This window comes from Parambassis ranga, chromosome 8 (genome assembly GCF_900634625.1).
Source record: "Parambassis ranga chromosome 8, fParRan2.1, whole genome shotgun sequence".
Classification (NCBI taxonomy): Eukaryota; Metazoa; Chordata; class Actinopteri; family Ambassidae; genus Parambassis; species Parambassis ranga.
The window spans coordinates 18,510,712-18,526,464 of record NC_041029.1 but is presented as its reverse complement, the minus strand read 5'-3'; the positions used below and the strand labels follow the sequence as shown (position 1 = coordinate 18,526,464).

General features: G+C 41.2%; 1 protein-coding gene across 1 annotated transcript; it reads right to left on the bottom strand.

Annotated features, from left to right (window-relative positions):
- Positions 1-7,064: 7,064 nt before the first annotated feature.
- Positions 7,065-15,029, bottom strand: cacng1b (calcium channel, voltage-dependent, gamma subunit 1b). Its single transcript, XM_028411955.1, has 4 exons — positions 14,789-15,029; positions 8,501-8,575; positions 7,685-7,822; positions 7,065-7,297 (listed from the first exon to the last, which is right to left on the bottom strand). The coding sequence occupies exons 1-4, from the start codon at positions 15,027-15,029 to the stop codon at positions 7,065-7,067; spliced, it is 687 nt and encodes a 228-aa protein (XP_028267756.1).
- Between the last annotated feature and the right edge of the window lie 724 nt (positions 15,030-15,753).

Sequence of the window (15,753 nt, the reverse complement as noted above, 5' to 3'; positions counted from 1 at the left end):
TGGCCGCTTGGCGTGAGCTGTTTCCTGTTCTGTCTTTCTTACTTCTTCTCTCTTGGTCACCATGGTGACTGTGAAGCTCAAACCAAAAAGCAAGTGTACACTGTTACGATGAGGGAAAAAATGGAATTAAGATTGAGAAAACTTTGGCTGTACTAATGTGCTCTCCTCCCACGTTGACCAGGAGTGAGTCACAGGGCTGCTTGATGGAGAGGAGAGCTTTTACAGAGCGTGTGAGAAAAATGGTCATTCTGCGTCATTCAAAGGTACAATTAGCTGTGAAGCACAGCGCGCAGCACCTGAACACTGCACGCCTGGTTCGTTTTGTTTTATTTTTTGTGTAAAATGTTATTTATATCTAATTTTACTTCTAAGACAATATGTAGGAGTGAACATGTATCCAAGAGCAATGAATATATTGACCATTAACAAAAATAAAAACACTCAGGGATGATTGTTGTTCTTTTTTTGGGTCGCATAAAACCTTCAAATTAAATGTACTGTTCACAAACTGTAGCAATGGTGGGGAGTGTTTTTGAGCTGATCTCTTGTTCTTGTTCAGAAATATTATGTTAGATAATTGAAATCATCATATGCCACAGTCAGAGCACATACAACCACATGTAAGCAAACGAATGTCAAGAAGCCTAATGTTTCAAATATTTAGGAACAAAAGAAAGTAAGAAAAAAGTAATGTGTGCATAATAAATTAAAAAACACATCAGTGCAATAAAATTAAAAACAGACAGAGAAATGACTGTTTGCCCAAATCTACTAATAAACACTTTCCCCAAACACATGTGGTCTGCGTGATTGCCCGGCGCTGCCGTCGTCATCCTGAGTACTATTCACTTCTTCTCTTCCTGTCACTGCTCCGCTCTTATATAACAGAAAAAACATAATGGCGGTGTTCAAATCTATTTTTCCACAGGGGCCGGACTGAACAACGCCTCCACCCTCATCAGTCTTAACAACTGTTTCCTGTGCGTGTGTCTGTGTGTTTTGGGCAATTACTGCCTGCCCTGTTCTTCCACCTCTCCTCCCTATTGATTGTAAAAAAAAACAGACTTGTATTAATAATTTAGAAAAACAGAAAAAAAAAACGGTGGGAGTTTTGATTACTCCCTGTTGCCCACGGCAGCAGCATCAGAGTGTCTGTTAGTGTGTCAGTGTCAGTGTGTACAGCTCGATGCAGCTTGTTTGTTGCAGGAAGCGTTAGCGTGCTAGCTGCTGGTGTTGCTGCTCTAATGCGTTCAATTCAAAGGCGATTTCCTTTGAACACTGTAAAATTAAGTATAACTGTTACCACATTTATTTTATTGACATGTCTCCAAAGGTATAAATGTAGTTTATTTTGAAAGAGTCTGCTGCGCACAACTTCCTGTGGAACTTAGCAGCCAGAAAACGTCAGGGATCATTTTGAAGTGACACACCACATTAGTTCATGCGTCTAAAAAATGTCCAGCAGACCCTGGAATAGTTTGTTTTTGGATGTGAGCATGTAATGCTTACATCTGCTTTACAAATCCACTGAACATCTCAGGCTGTCCTTGTTGTTTGATGACAGCCATTTTGTTCCACTCTCAGAACAGGTCACAGGTCACAGGTGTATGTAATCACCTTAATCCATTGATTGCAGGGTTCAAGTCACATATATCAACAGCTGTCAGATGCAATGAGCCAAATGACCGATTTTATAGACAGTGTGATCGGCCTGAGTGTTTGGCTTGGATTTTAGTGTAAGCTCATTTAATGTTACAACTTAGACCAGACTCCTCCTTCAATGAAATCATGCTGCTTTTCTTTTCACTGTGAGAGCAGAAAACATGTGATTCAGAGGACGCTTCATTTCTACATATATGCTCCGTCAGCTCCTCTTCCTCTGTGCTGCCTCCAGGCCAGAGAGCAGTGTCTGTTACGTACTGATGAAGCACTGGTGGTACTTTGCACTCTTGTGCTGGGTTGGATTGCCTTATTACAGGTCTATCTCCTCTCAACAGTCACTACCGATCCAAGTCATTAAACAGCAGAGTGCCTGCTTGAGAGAGCGCTGGAGCAGAAAGATAGAGAGAGGGAAGGATGTGAGGGGGGAGGAAGAGAGGAAAGGCAGATAAAAAGGAGGAGCAGATGAACCAATGCCTCACTGTCACTGTCTGCAGAGGACGGCGTCAAATAGGGCAAAACAAACAGAGGAAAAGGGGAAAAAGAGATTGAAGCCGACTCAGAATAAGGAAACACTGAACACTTACTGAAAGAAATACAGAGGAGAAGAGAGGAGCATGAACTCCGGCCAAGCAATAAACACAAAGAGATAAGGATGAAGACAATAGAGAAAAGGATCAGAAAACAAAGATGTGAGATGGGAAAATAGGACAATCATGGCCGAAGAGCAGGGTGGACAGATGAAAAAGACACCGGAACCTCATCAGGAAAGATGGCAAAAAAAACATCTTGAGAGAGAGAGAGGAGCGCTCAGGCTCAGCTGAGTGCTGCTGGGTGTGAAGGCACGTCCATGTCAGGGTAGATGGGGAAATCTTATGTCCCAGCATTTAGATAAAGATGTCAGAAAATGTAAGATGTTTTTACATCCTCAGCAAAAATAAGAAAAATCAGTTTGTTTTAGATTCAGTGTGGATCTTTGTGTAAACGTTCTGAACTTCCGCAGACGGTTGTGGTTCACCGTTAATGAGGTTAATGTCATTATATCTCTTTAGAGGGACAGAGGCTGTGTGGGAGTCTATAAGCTGCGTGGACATCTATCACTGGGACATGCGTGCATTAATAGGGACAGCCTGTCACTCCCACAAATACATATACTGTGTGTGAGTCATTGCAGCTCAGATGATTTGTCAGAACAAAGAATGATCCGCAGGAAGTCTGCAGAAAAACATGTCACCTAGAGCACAGAGTCTACTGGTGTCAGTCTGATGTCATGGATAATATAAGATAAATCATGGAATTAATTTAGTGCTGAAAGGTTCTAATGAAGGAGAAAACTCTAAGTGATGAATAATGGGAATGCATGTAAGTTGTGCATAAAGGTTCACCCACAACATCACAGCACCACAGCACCTCCTGCTCCATGAGTCTTTGATGAGGCTGACGTATTTCCCACAGGTGTGGAAATCTTTTTGAAGAGCTCTATAGAATGACATTCACATGTAGACACGTGGAGTGATGTGTTATTACCAACAATAAAATAAATATATTAGTTGTAAGAACAACTCCACTGACTTTAATCTCATTGTACTTGTGTATAGTGACAATAAAAGGCATTCTATTCTATTCTATTCTATTCCATTCTATTCTATTCTATTCCATGTTTTATTTTGTCATTTTGTCTAAATGGAGGTAGTACACTTCCAGGTCACTAGGTGGTGCTGTCTTTTATTGTTGTATCTTGTATTGTTGGGAAGAGCGCATGCGTTGGACGCTACCGGAAGGCCTGCGTAGCCCCAGACGTGCGTCATCGTCCGACAGGTACCATAAAACATAAAACAGAGTGAACTCGCTTTAAAGGACCACGACATGCAGCTTGTCTTTGTCATTTTTCTGTGGACCTCCTCATCCTCATCTTGACAGGAGTTGTTTACAGTTGTGCGCTGTTGGTTTACAACCACATTTACGTGTTACTACATACCCGCTATGTGATAAATAAATGTGTTTAAAGTAGTGTTAGTGGGTCGGTAGCAAGTCATTGTGCGAAGGGAAGTCCCGAGTTTTCACTGGTTTCATATTTCCCGCTGCTCGCGGACGCCATGTTGTTTCCGGTGGTGTGGTAATCAGCCGTGAACGTGAGAGCTGATTGTTGTGATTGTAAATGGTTGATAATCAGCTTGCTAGGGGGACGTAGCCTGCTTTAGCTGTTAGCTAAGCTACCTACGGGTCTTGTTTTCTGCACAGCAGCATTCAGGTGACTTTTCAACACTTGTGGTGTTGTCCGTGTGTAAACACTTCACTGGTGAGACGCTGGAGTTTCAGTGTGATCAAACATAGCTTTGGATTTTGTCTGGCAGAGCTTCACATCTCTGCAGAGTGTGCCAGTCAGTCTCCACAGCTTGAGCTAATCTTTCTTTTTCAGGTTGCTGTATGTTTCTCTGTGTCTTTCTTGTCTTTATATCTGTGTCTTTCTTGTCTTTATATCTGTGTCTTTCTTGTCTTTGTCAATGCTTAGTTAAATTCCATGTTATTTTATTCCATCCACTTGAATTTGTAAGAAGTCTAACATGGTGGTTATGAAGCTTTTTAAGCGTATTATATTTTCCTCAGAGGAACAAGGTTGAATGGAAAAAATGCTGTGACTGTATTGTGTGTAGAGAATAGTAACAGCTTTTGATAGCACTCAGTCAGAGGTCAGCAAAGGACCGACAGTTTACATTCATGGCAGTGACTCAAAGCATCGGATGACTCCTGGAAACTATCAGCTTCCTTTGTCATCAAAAGGATACAAAGGCGAGACAAACCAGGGGTATTTAGTACGTCATATATATATATATATATATATATATATATATATACACGTAAGGCACAACACATGTCTTATCCCTTTGATTGGCTGCTATTCACACATATGGATCATATGATTTGTTGTGTCAAAGCAGGTCCAACTGACGTTAAACAAAATGTGGGGATTCTAGGAGTCCAAACTGATGTAGGCTGTAGAAACACTGTCTCTGTGCCTGTGCTGTTCTCATGGCTCTAAGGTAAAGGTCTCATGAATGATTTAAGGAGCGCTCTGCATCTATTACATCCACTCCTGGAAAGCCTTGACTTGCAGCGTGTAAGGTCTCTGGAGCATTTCCAACAGGTTTATTGCTCAATTCAGCCACATTTTCTGGTCGAAAGGTTCCCTGGACTGAAGTGATTCTGTGAATATAACAGCATTAAACGATGGCATGAAGGCAGTCAGATTCATGGTAAAGAAAGGAGTTTTTATTTATAAATGAACAAGCATTCACATGTCGCTTCTATCAACATATTACCAAACATAATGCAGGACCCTGATTTGTTATTAGTTATGGGAAAATAACATGATGTTGGACAAGTGATAAGGAATGTGGCAAAATAGTAGAATAAACCATAGAATCAATAATAGTTCAAATTTATTGCAGTCATTTGAAAAAACGCACATATCTGAGCCATTAGAAATCCAGAATTGCAAACGTTATTTACACATATGCTGAACTTTGTGTGGGGCATGTATGCAGCCTACTACATAGGTCCTATTAATTCATTTCAGATAACATAAAATAGTCAGTAAAATATACAAATATAACTCTGTAAAATGGCCCAGAAGGAAAAATGGAAATGTTCCTTTCTAAGGACCACAGAGCTAAACATAATCATCTATTAGTGTGTTCCTTTGTGAAACGGCATCATTTAGGGATCTTTGATTTCGCTGCACCCTGGATGGCTCCAGGGCTCGAGCGACTCACTGAAAAATAACATGTTAGATGGATATGTCTGCCTAACAATGTGTTGCATTAAAGTGCATTTAAAAAATGACTAATGCTGCCAGATGAGATCTGATTGTTGTGGTACTACTACTGCTAAAAAAGGTCTTCGATGATTTTAGATTGAAAGTAAATATATTTGATTTTGAAAGCCAAGTAAAAAAGAATGTTCCTCTTACATAGGTTTTTAATATGACACCAACAATATGAGCTACAGGAAAAAAATCTAAGCTTTAAGGTTCTATTACAACCAAAAGCAATATGTAAGCTACGCTAATATTTTATGTCAAAACACCTAAATTTTTTTTAAAAATACGACACAAACAGAGTAAATAAACACACTTTTACAACCATGAATCACAACTTCTTATATTTTACATTTCGCTGCTAATTTTAGGGATAAATTCTTTGAGTACTGCTCCTGTCTAACATGCTGAGAAACCATTATCTTGTTACCTGGTACCATACTGCTAGGAAGTGATTGTACAATTGTTGTGAGGTGTTTAAAATCTTTAAAGGGTCACGTATTTTATTTGGAATATGTAAAGCCTAACAGTTTAAGTCCCCAGAGGTTTTGAATCAATACCCGATGTCAACCAGGGAGTAGCAGACAAGTGGTCTCTCTCTCTGAACGATCAATGGCAAGGATTGATTGTAGAGAGTTGGAAAAAAGAAAAGACTGAACCCCATAAAAGCGATTCACTACTCCAGTTCAAACTAAGCATGGCACTGTTGAAGTACCTTTAGCCTGTAATATTACTGGTCACTGTGCTTTCTTCAGTGTTTGGATTTTATCACGTCGTTTGCATCATAGCTATGGAGTGTTGGAGAAGTTTTCTTGTAGCTTCGTGAAAAGGCTGATCTTTGTTTTGGTGTCTAAATTAAACCAAACAGGGTCTGAAAACAAAAGACATGAGACCTGAACCCCAGGCTCCTCCACACGTCAGTTTGGAAATCAATGACAGTTGACAGGCTGAAAAATGGATTTTCTGTCAATCATTCAGCAGCAGGCACGAGTCACATTTGGGAGAACACTTGAAGGCTAGTGGTCATTCATTTTTAGGGTCTTTGGGGACAATATGCAGATATCAACATGAATACATGACAGATTTTGTGTGTGTAATACAATACACATATCGCCCTTGAGCTTGTATCTCTAAACTCATAAAGTATTTCCTTTCTGTAACACTTCAGCCTATTTTGTGTGTGTTTGTTTTTTCATTTATTGTCTTTGTTACATGGTTGGTAAGAGAGCCACTGGAAGGTAGTAGGTAACAATCAAGTCTGAGCTGTTACCTAATTATTCACCTTAAAATATTACCTGCTTCCAACTGCTACCACATGTATTTAATATAAACATCTCTCAATGGGAAGCTTAAAAGCTAATATTAATATTCTACTAACATAAGCAGACCAATGGGAGGTGGGTGTTTAATGCTTAGAAATAGGTTTCACTGATAATAGAATGCATATCATCAGCTGTAATTGGGTGCTGATGATGATTTAAAAAATGTTGAACTGTTCATTCTTTTTCTGGCTATATAAGAATTCATTAAAGGGTTAAAATAAGATTGTTTTTGTTTCCCCCAGACATTCCTGTGGCATCGTCTTTGGCTAATCTAAGGTCTCTGGCTCAGCATCCATGCAAGTCTCCCAGGGGTTACGTGGCATGTGCGGCATGGAGATGAGGAGCAGGGCGACTCCGCTGAGGATGAGCAAGGTGAAGGAGGCGCAGGCACAGGTAAAAGACCAGGAGTAGTAGTATTCAATCCAGATGGTCTCATCGCTGTCAATCATACGCTTGACAGACTGACGCATGACTTCAACAGAGATTATGATGCAAAGGCCTGTGTGCCAAAACAGACAAGAATGGGTTGTAAAAACAGATCCTTCATTTGCATTCGTGGCATTTGTGCTGTCAAAATAGTTTTATCAAAGGTGGTCGCAGTTCCACTGTGACGCTCCAAGACTGTCGGTTTGTATTTGAACTTCTTGGAAAGGAATTAACACCAATCTTAGGTGATTTAACACTTCGAATTTTTAAATTGCTACATTAACTTTGTCATCTCTTCACACCCAAAGAGAATGTGAAAAATCCCCTTTGTCAGCTTTACTAACTCAGTTATAAAAGTAATAATCATCACCAAAGAAAGAACTGATGACACTGACATCTTATTTTAAATTGAGGTGTGAAATAAGAGACAAAGGCTGACCCGCAAATCCCTTTATCTGACCTGCAAACGCAAAGAACATCCCAGCAGGCCGGAGCAGGTAGTCCCGCCCCTTCCCAAAGGAGAAGATGACACACAGGGTGCCCAGAATCATGAAGAACAAGCTGAAGATGGCTATGGCTGCTGCTGAGATATTGTACTCTGGGGACAGAGGGAAAAAAGAAAAAGGAGGAGGCAGACAGACACAGGGACATGAATAAGAAGGGATTAAAAGGAAGATAGAAAAGACTGAGATTAAACATTCAGACAGTGGGTTGAAACAGAAGGAGAGGAGCATTATTGTTTACATAACAATTATTTCAGTATCATACTCAGGCAAGTGATGACACGGATAATTAGCCCCACTTTAAAAACAACAGTCATTTATCCAAACCGGCAATAATTCCATTTGCATGACAGATAAGATGCTGCAGGCTTATAACAAGATGATTAGAGCATGTCTCCTCGTCCCATCCCCTCCCCCTGTGTCTGTTTCTCAGATAAAGATAATCTAGTCTTTCCTTCGCTGTAACACTCCAGCTGTGACAGAAATGATCCTTGGAGCATCGTATTTTATTTCAGCACTTCACTGTGGAATAACACCAAGTGTAAAATAACCCCACACCCAGTCTCTGGGTGCAGGTCGGCCTCATTCTGTGTCTGAGGACTTTTGGTTTGTGTGAAAGTGTCTTTTCATACATTTTACATGTGTGTGATTTTACTCAGCTCTCATCACTTATCTCCATGTCACGTCGAGCGTGGAATCTGTGTGGTTCTTTCTGCTGTTGTGCTTAGTTTTGTTGTGTCATGTAGTCTGGGTGGTTGTGAGAAGGCACCCACCTTTCTGGGTCTTGACTTCAAAAACTTCGGCTTCCTCCCCCGATGTAAAGTGTTTGAAGTAGGAACAGTTCTTTGCTGCAGTATAAGACAGGAAAGGTGACAGGGGGATAAGAAGGAGGGGAGTGACACTAAGACAGAGAAACAGGAGATCAAGCTGTTAGTCCAAGCTGAATCTGTGTGTGTGCTGTATGGACTGTTAAATCTCTTAGAGGATCCCAATAGACATCTAAGCTATATATATGGAGCTTCCCTTATTTTACCCCGAGTTAAGTTACGCCTAACATTGAACTTAATAAACCCTGTTCTTGATATGTCAGAAACTTCACGTCTCAAGTTCATAAATATCGTTTCCTCTTAAAACTTTATGTACCACACTCTTCCCTAAAACCAGTCTGTATTATCAGGCTACATGTCTTATTTATTTATTGACATATGAAAAGCCCAGAGCTTGAGTAGTGCCAGTTTGGTTAAAAGACACTTTTTGACTCACTATGCGTTACAGTCTGTGTGGGTTAAAACCACCAACTCCAGAGTTCTTGTTCAAGAATCAGCATGCACCACCGTTGCTGTTCTTCTTTGGCTGTTGGATCACAGTATTCTTGTCACCCTTTCCAAATCACAGCAGTGTTCTGTGACTTGGCATCATCTCCTAAACTAAAACCCTTTACTGTGCTCCATGCTGAGCTGTGTTTACACCTTTGGAAATCTGTTTGCACCCATTTCTACACAGGTATTCCTGCACTCTGCCTGCCCCAAGACAACAATCTTCAATATGCCCTCATAGCTGTAGAGAAATGATTTGTGGGTGCAGTCATTTCCCACACATCCATCTATCTATTTGCTGCCTCCAAAGGCAGCTAGATGGAGAGGGAGGGTTGGAGAGGACCTAAAGGCCAAGTGAATGTCCCCTCTTTCCTCCACTTGCCATCCTTTCTCGCTGAGATTAAACCCATGAAGCAGACGGGTGATCTCTGTCCACACAGAGATGGACAGTGTTTGTGTGTACGTGCTCATAATGGGTGTGTATGTGTGTACCAGGCAACCGAGGAGCTGTTTGTTACCCAGGATGAGAAATAATCACTAAAAGGGTAACCTAGCAACAGGCTGCTGCAGGTCTTGCTAGTCCTATCTATTTACACATGCTAAAGCATATCAAGAGCACAGTGTGCATGCATAAGTGTGTGCATGTGTATGAAATGTTTTTTTTTTTTTTGAAAGAATATTTTCAAACATTTTGGCTAAAGGGCTGTTTGGGGGTTCTGAGGTTTGAGAATAGATGGAGAAAGAGAAGTGCATTATGTCATCAAGTGCACTGACAGTTGTATAGGATGTCTGTGATTCCACTCCCTGTCACCTTTACCCTAATGATATGTTCATTTTGTGGCTATAATTGTATGATTCTTATTGAAAGTCATTAGCTCTGATTATTTGAATGGCCGGGGTCTTTGCTGTGAAAGGGCAGCGAATAATATCACCACTTTATGGTTATAGGTTGAGGTGCTGCTGAGGTCTAAGCTTGGGCTGTGCCCTGGAGTAACCTGTGGAGGTGGCTTTGTAGGCCTTTTTGCACAGATGCTGATTAAAATGATAAACGTAGCTTCCCGGGCCTCGGGACAGTAATGGAGCATTTTGAGCCTGGGGTTGTGGAGGTCTTGGAGGATTAAGAATGTATTTCAGGTTTAGCCTTAAAGGCATTTTGTTTGTCCGGGTAAGGGGGTAGAGAGTGTTCTATGAATGAAAATCCTCACAAGGAAAGCTATACAAATGTGTGTGTGTGTGTGTGTGTGTGTATTGAACACAATGGCCTGTAGAGAGAGAAAAGTGGATGGGCTCACAGTGCAGCTTACATCTGCAAATATATTATTTTCATTAGTCTTCTCTCATTAGGTGTCTTTACCTCTGGGGCAAAGCTGATCTGAGCTAATGTGTGTTTGGGTGCAGCAATAAGATTCTCTCCAGTCTTTATGAAGATCATTATCAGCCCATCACACAAAGATGACAAAGACGGTTTCAGGAGGCTATTACCGTCTGAATTTTGGAGTGATTTTTAAACACGTGGCCTTGGAGTTCACATACATAGAATATTGATATAGGGAGAATATTAATGGTGCATTCATTGTGTCTCATTTTTGTTCTGCTGACCATCGGATCAGTTTGTAAAGACTTGGCAAATTAGTAAGGAGAAATTAACTTTTCTTTCTGCCCTGCTTTGTCTTAGTAAATACATGGATGACAAGAAGAGCTGGCTTTGCAATGGTGATTCATCCAAATTAATTAATCAGGAAACTTTTTTATAATTACTATTATTATTTTTAACTGTATGACACACCGTACTCGTGGGATTACTTTTAGCCTGTTGTGGAACTGCAGTATGAATACATGTCACATGCTGCCAGGAAAAGGTTACTAACAAATCGTGCATGATTGTAACATTGGACTTCACTGTGCAGAAGAACATGTGGGTGCATATCATTGACCTTGCGGTCTGCCTAATTGGGAGATTTAGTTCCAGAAAGAGAGTGATTAGAACGAGGCATCGCCTGTCATTTTAGTTTCACCTCCATTTTAAACTCTGCTGCCGCCTTCTCTCTCTTTAATGTTTTACGTCTAGATTGCCTTTTCCTTTCAATCCTCCCTGTTCTTCTCTCTGCCCTTTACTTGAGTATTCTTGTTTCTGTTGCCTTTTACAGAACCTATGTTCATGTCCTCTTTCATTGACTCATGATTTCATTTGGAATCTTCTTGAGAATAAAAACTAACTTATTTTAGTTAAACTGTGATGATATTTGATGATGTTATAAAAGAATACAGAGCCTTTTTCTCTTGCAGGTGTGTTGTAGTAGATTTAGTTTATCTCAGTGTGGAGGAGACGGCTTTTTTCTAGCCTCACAGAGTGACCGACTAATTCTGGGTCAATGTGAGTAGGATGGTATTTGAATGGCTGTAAGAGCTCTGCTAACTGGGATGTACAGTCCTCGCTGCCTCTCCTGTCTGTACATGTATGTGTGTGACTTGACCTTTATCTTCAAATTCTAGTCAGTTCAGTTTGATGTGTTGAACACCTAATCCAAGCTGCACTTATTTTATTTATGTCTTTTTATATATTTTTAAATGTGCGTAATGTGGAGTGATTCATTTGAGTTTTTGAGCACACCTCCACAGTTTTGGCTGTACACCCAAAGTGGCAGACTAGAGAAAAATGACTGAAAATAGTGGCTCAAGGTGACATCAGTGCTTTTAAGTGTATGTATTTGGGGCAACAGCAAAAAGAGAAGCATGGGGAGGAAGGTAGTATATTCTGAGGTGTGCTCTGGGTGTAATTTCTTTCCACTGAAGATCTGGAAAACATCCTGCGTGACCACTTGGAAGCTCTGAAACATCTCTAATATTGGACTCCTTTCCCCTGCTTCTCTACACACATGTGCACACACACATATGGACACAAAAGCACCGTTTCTACTGTTTATTTCCCAGGCGAGCTGCTGAGATGCTATCCATAAAGGGTTTGTTAGAATTTTACAGCACTCAAGCTGTCATGCGTCATTTGTGGGAAGCTAATTTCAAAAGTCATTTGGGTTCAGTGCTTAGCTGCTGTTGTTATGCAACCACTTTCAAAAAGCAGTGTAGTTGTGTCTGAAAGGTGTTTGTGTGTGTTCCTCTTGACAAATAACTCACCCCCTCCCCAACCACCCCCCCTTATAGAAAATGCAGATTTGTGTTATTAAGTTAAATCACCGCTGCTTGCTTGGGTGTATAGTTCATCATGGATCTGTTCTAGTGCACTTATGATCAACATTTTTTTCCACACAGCACTGTGGTTTGCTTCCACAAATGGAAGATAAAGTTGTGTAGGGGTGTTAGTCAGTCTGTCACCATGTACGTCTCTAAAGCTGCATTAGACTTCTGGAGGAATTCAGTCACTTATAAATAAGTGTGGCCTAAAATATAAAATCTGTAAAAGCAAGGTGTCCATGTCTGTGGTTGGCTGCATTGCTGTTCATAAATCTAATCTCTGATTTTGAATTCTGAATTTATGCATTTTTCATGTAGCTTTTAAAAGAATGGAAAATGGAAAATAATATTTTTTGAGTGATCATAGGGAGCTCTTAGAATGCAGCCTGCTTCTTGTGCAGTAACACTTAACCATGTGTACTTTGATATAGTAAAAATCCCCAAGATGAAAGTGCTCACAGGGTCTTTGGATTTTGTGGTTCAAACACTGGCCCTCCTCCAAAAAAAAGCTCATTATCACAGGTGAACTGAAGGCACACATACATTGTGCAGTCTAACCAACCTCCTGATAGCACTCAATCAAAACTCAAGCACACTGCAGAAGGCAGCAAATGGCATCATTTCTCTCTTGTTCACTCTATTGTTGAACTACGCTGACCTGGCAGATTGACCTGCTGGATGCCAGGATCAGAAGCACGTCTGTGATTAGTAGGAGAAGAACTCTTTTCTGGACTGTCAGAGCAGGACAATCAGCCTCAGCTGGTGGGGACAGTTACTGAAACTGAGTTGTAAAGGGCACAGAATGAGCTGACCAATCAGTCTTTCAGTACATCGCATTAAATTTACCAGCACCTGGGTCACTAATGGGGAGAGATGGGCTTGTGTAACTAAAACCACTGAGCCTGGTGTGGGAGTAAAATGGCAGAGCAGCCACACACCAACATCCCTAGATCTTTGTAGATGATATGAGATAATGACTTTTTTTAGTAAGTAGCAGCAGACCGAAGAATAGAGAAACTAAACTCCCATTGCTGCACAGACAGGTGAAGTTCTGACACGTGGCTTCTTTGTCGGTTCCGTCCATTACAGGTTGTGTTGAGGTGTTACACAAGCTGTTAGGATTCTTCACAGATATTTGGCAGTTTCATTGCTTCTGTCAGATTGTGGAGGTTGTAACTGAATCATTTGTCATACTGGAGTTGGAGTCTGTCAGCTAGAATTCTCCCCTTGTAAATTCCACAGGTGACTGACTTGTCTGTGAGAAACATACCTTGAAATGTATCTCTATTTTTAAGTTGTTGCCTTTTATGACAGACAGTTTTTTACTTCTGTCATTTTTATGTGGTTTGCCAACATATGATACATAAAAAATAAAATCGCACAGTGTCTCAGTGTCATCTCACCTCACTGAAAGCCACTATCTCTCACAGAGGCATTCCTGCCTATGCACAACTGAGGCAAACATCTGCTTTCTTCCCTCAATCCCTTTCATTCCTCCTGAGTCTCCCAGGTGTACTCTAACTCATGAGCTGGAGCGGGAAGCCACACTTCATTAAGGCATGTGCTGATCCTGAGGTGCTGGAGCCGGAGGCAAAGTCAATGACAGAGCTAGAATGAAATCTCTGTGTTAAGCTGCAAGGCATGCACACACAGCCAGAGGCCAGCGAGACACTGCTTACCCCCTGTTCATAGAGAGCCTGTAATTAAAGCTATAAGGCCAGTTTTGAGAAACAGCCTTTTAAAGAAGCAATAACACATTTCTTTATTATGAATGAGTGTATGCAGGGTTGTGCAGGGGTAAGAGCTTTGCAAGGTTTACTGGTAGTGTTTCTTAGAATGGCTTTTTGTGGTCTGATCGAAGCCAGTCACAAACCTGCTTCAACACCAGGAAGCACGAAACTTATACAGCATCTTAAAAACTTAAATACCAACGCAGAGGAAATCACACAACATGCTGACACATTTGATAAAACCCTCAGAAATATGCTCTTTGCTCTGAGGCCAACAGGGTTTTATTTGCCTTTGTCATGTTAACTGTGAAGTATGGCTGGTAATACTTCACTTCAGCTGTTGGAGTGTGCTTAATCGGCTGTGTGTTCCATGGCTTCTTCTGTGATGATAATGATGGTTCATTGAGAAGATGGCCATAGAACTGTTAAACATTTCAAACACGTGTGTAAACGCACATGCCAACATATGTGTTGCCATGTGTGCTGTTGTGTATGTGTGTGTGTGCTTGCATAAAAGGAGGAGGGAAAAAAGAGGAAGGGACGGATACACAGTTAAATTCAGACCACGTTGAATGTTTTGTATTAAAACGCCAATATTTCATGTTCCAGAATAAATGAAAAATGAACTCTGCTCTTACAGCTAATGTTCTTTAAGGTGAACTAATTATTTTTACCAGCTCTAATCCATGTCTGTCTTTCTGAGAGTGCCAAGAACCCAGACTCTAAAGAACAAGATTATCACCTTGATGTGATTCTTAAACCTATAAAACAAAACAATCAATCAATAAAAAAACAAACGAAATAATAACTATAAGAACGTGCATACCTCCAGGTAGGCTGATGGGGCCGCACCCTTTGCCTTGGGGGTCCTCCTCCACTATGAAGATGCTCTTCTTGCAGAGCCTCCAGAGGCCGAAGTGGGCAGCCTCGCAGGTGGCATTGAGCTTCTCCACCCGGGGGCTGAGCACTGCCCAGTGGTCAGTCACCACCGCCGCCAGCATCGCAGACATGCCGACAATAATCACCACAGATGTAATCTTGACCTTGGTAGCCTGCTCCTCAAACATTTTTCCGAACGATGTGTGTGTGTGTGTGTGCAAAGGCTAAAGAGGTGTGTGTACACGTGTGTGTGTGTGTGTAGTAGTGTATAGGACTGTCCAGCTTCCTTTGTCTTGTTTGTCCTCAGGTCCTTGACGTCAGATGTTGACACCAGAGGTTCCCCCGTCTCCTGTCTTGTGTACAGCTTCAGTAGTGTCCTCTCCTCTCTCCTGCCTTACTGTCCAAGGCTCTTTCTTTCTCTTTCTGTGCCTTGTGCCTGGTGGTTGGTAAAACGGGGCCAGATAACAGTGCCCTAGTTTCTACCTCACTCGTTGCTTCCTCTCCCTCCCTGATTGCTTTTGGTGAGCTGAGAACATTTAGCTACACAACGAAGGTATTCCAGGAAGTGCTCGCACCTATTGACACTGATGGATCATTCTGATGATGTTTCTTTGTTATGTTTTGCCTCAGTATTAGACATGTCCCTTTAAAGTTTGACACATGCTATCAACGGCATGCTTTGTATGTGATGTATCCAAACCTTCGGCCAATTTTGACAAGACCATGCAACGTTTTGCTGCTATGCCAAAAGCAGATCAATCCATCATTTATCTAGAACATTCTGTCACATCTCTCTCATATTCTTATTCAGTCCAGTCCTTTTCTAGCTCTATTGTCTCAGGCGCTGTGTGCCAGGGGACTCCTGAGGGGGACGATTTCCTTTATTAGTTGCCATCTGAATGAGCTGATCTA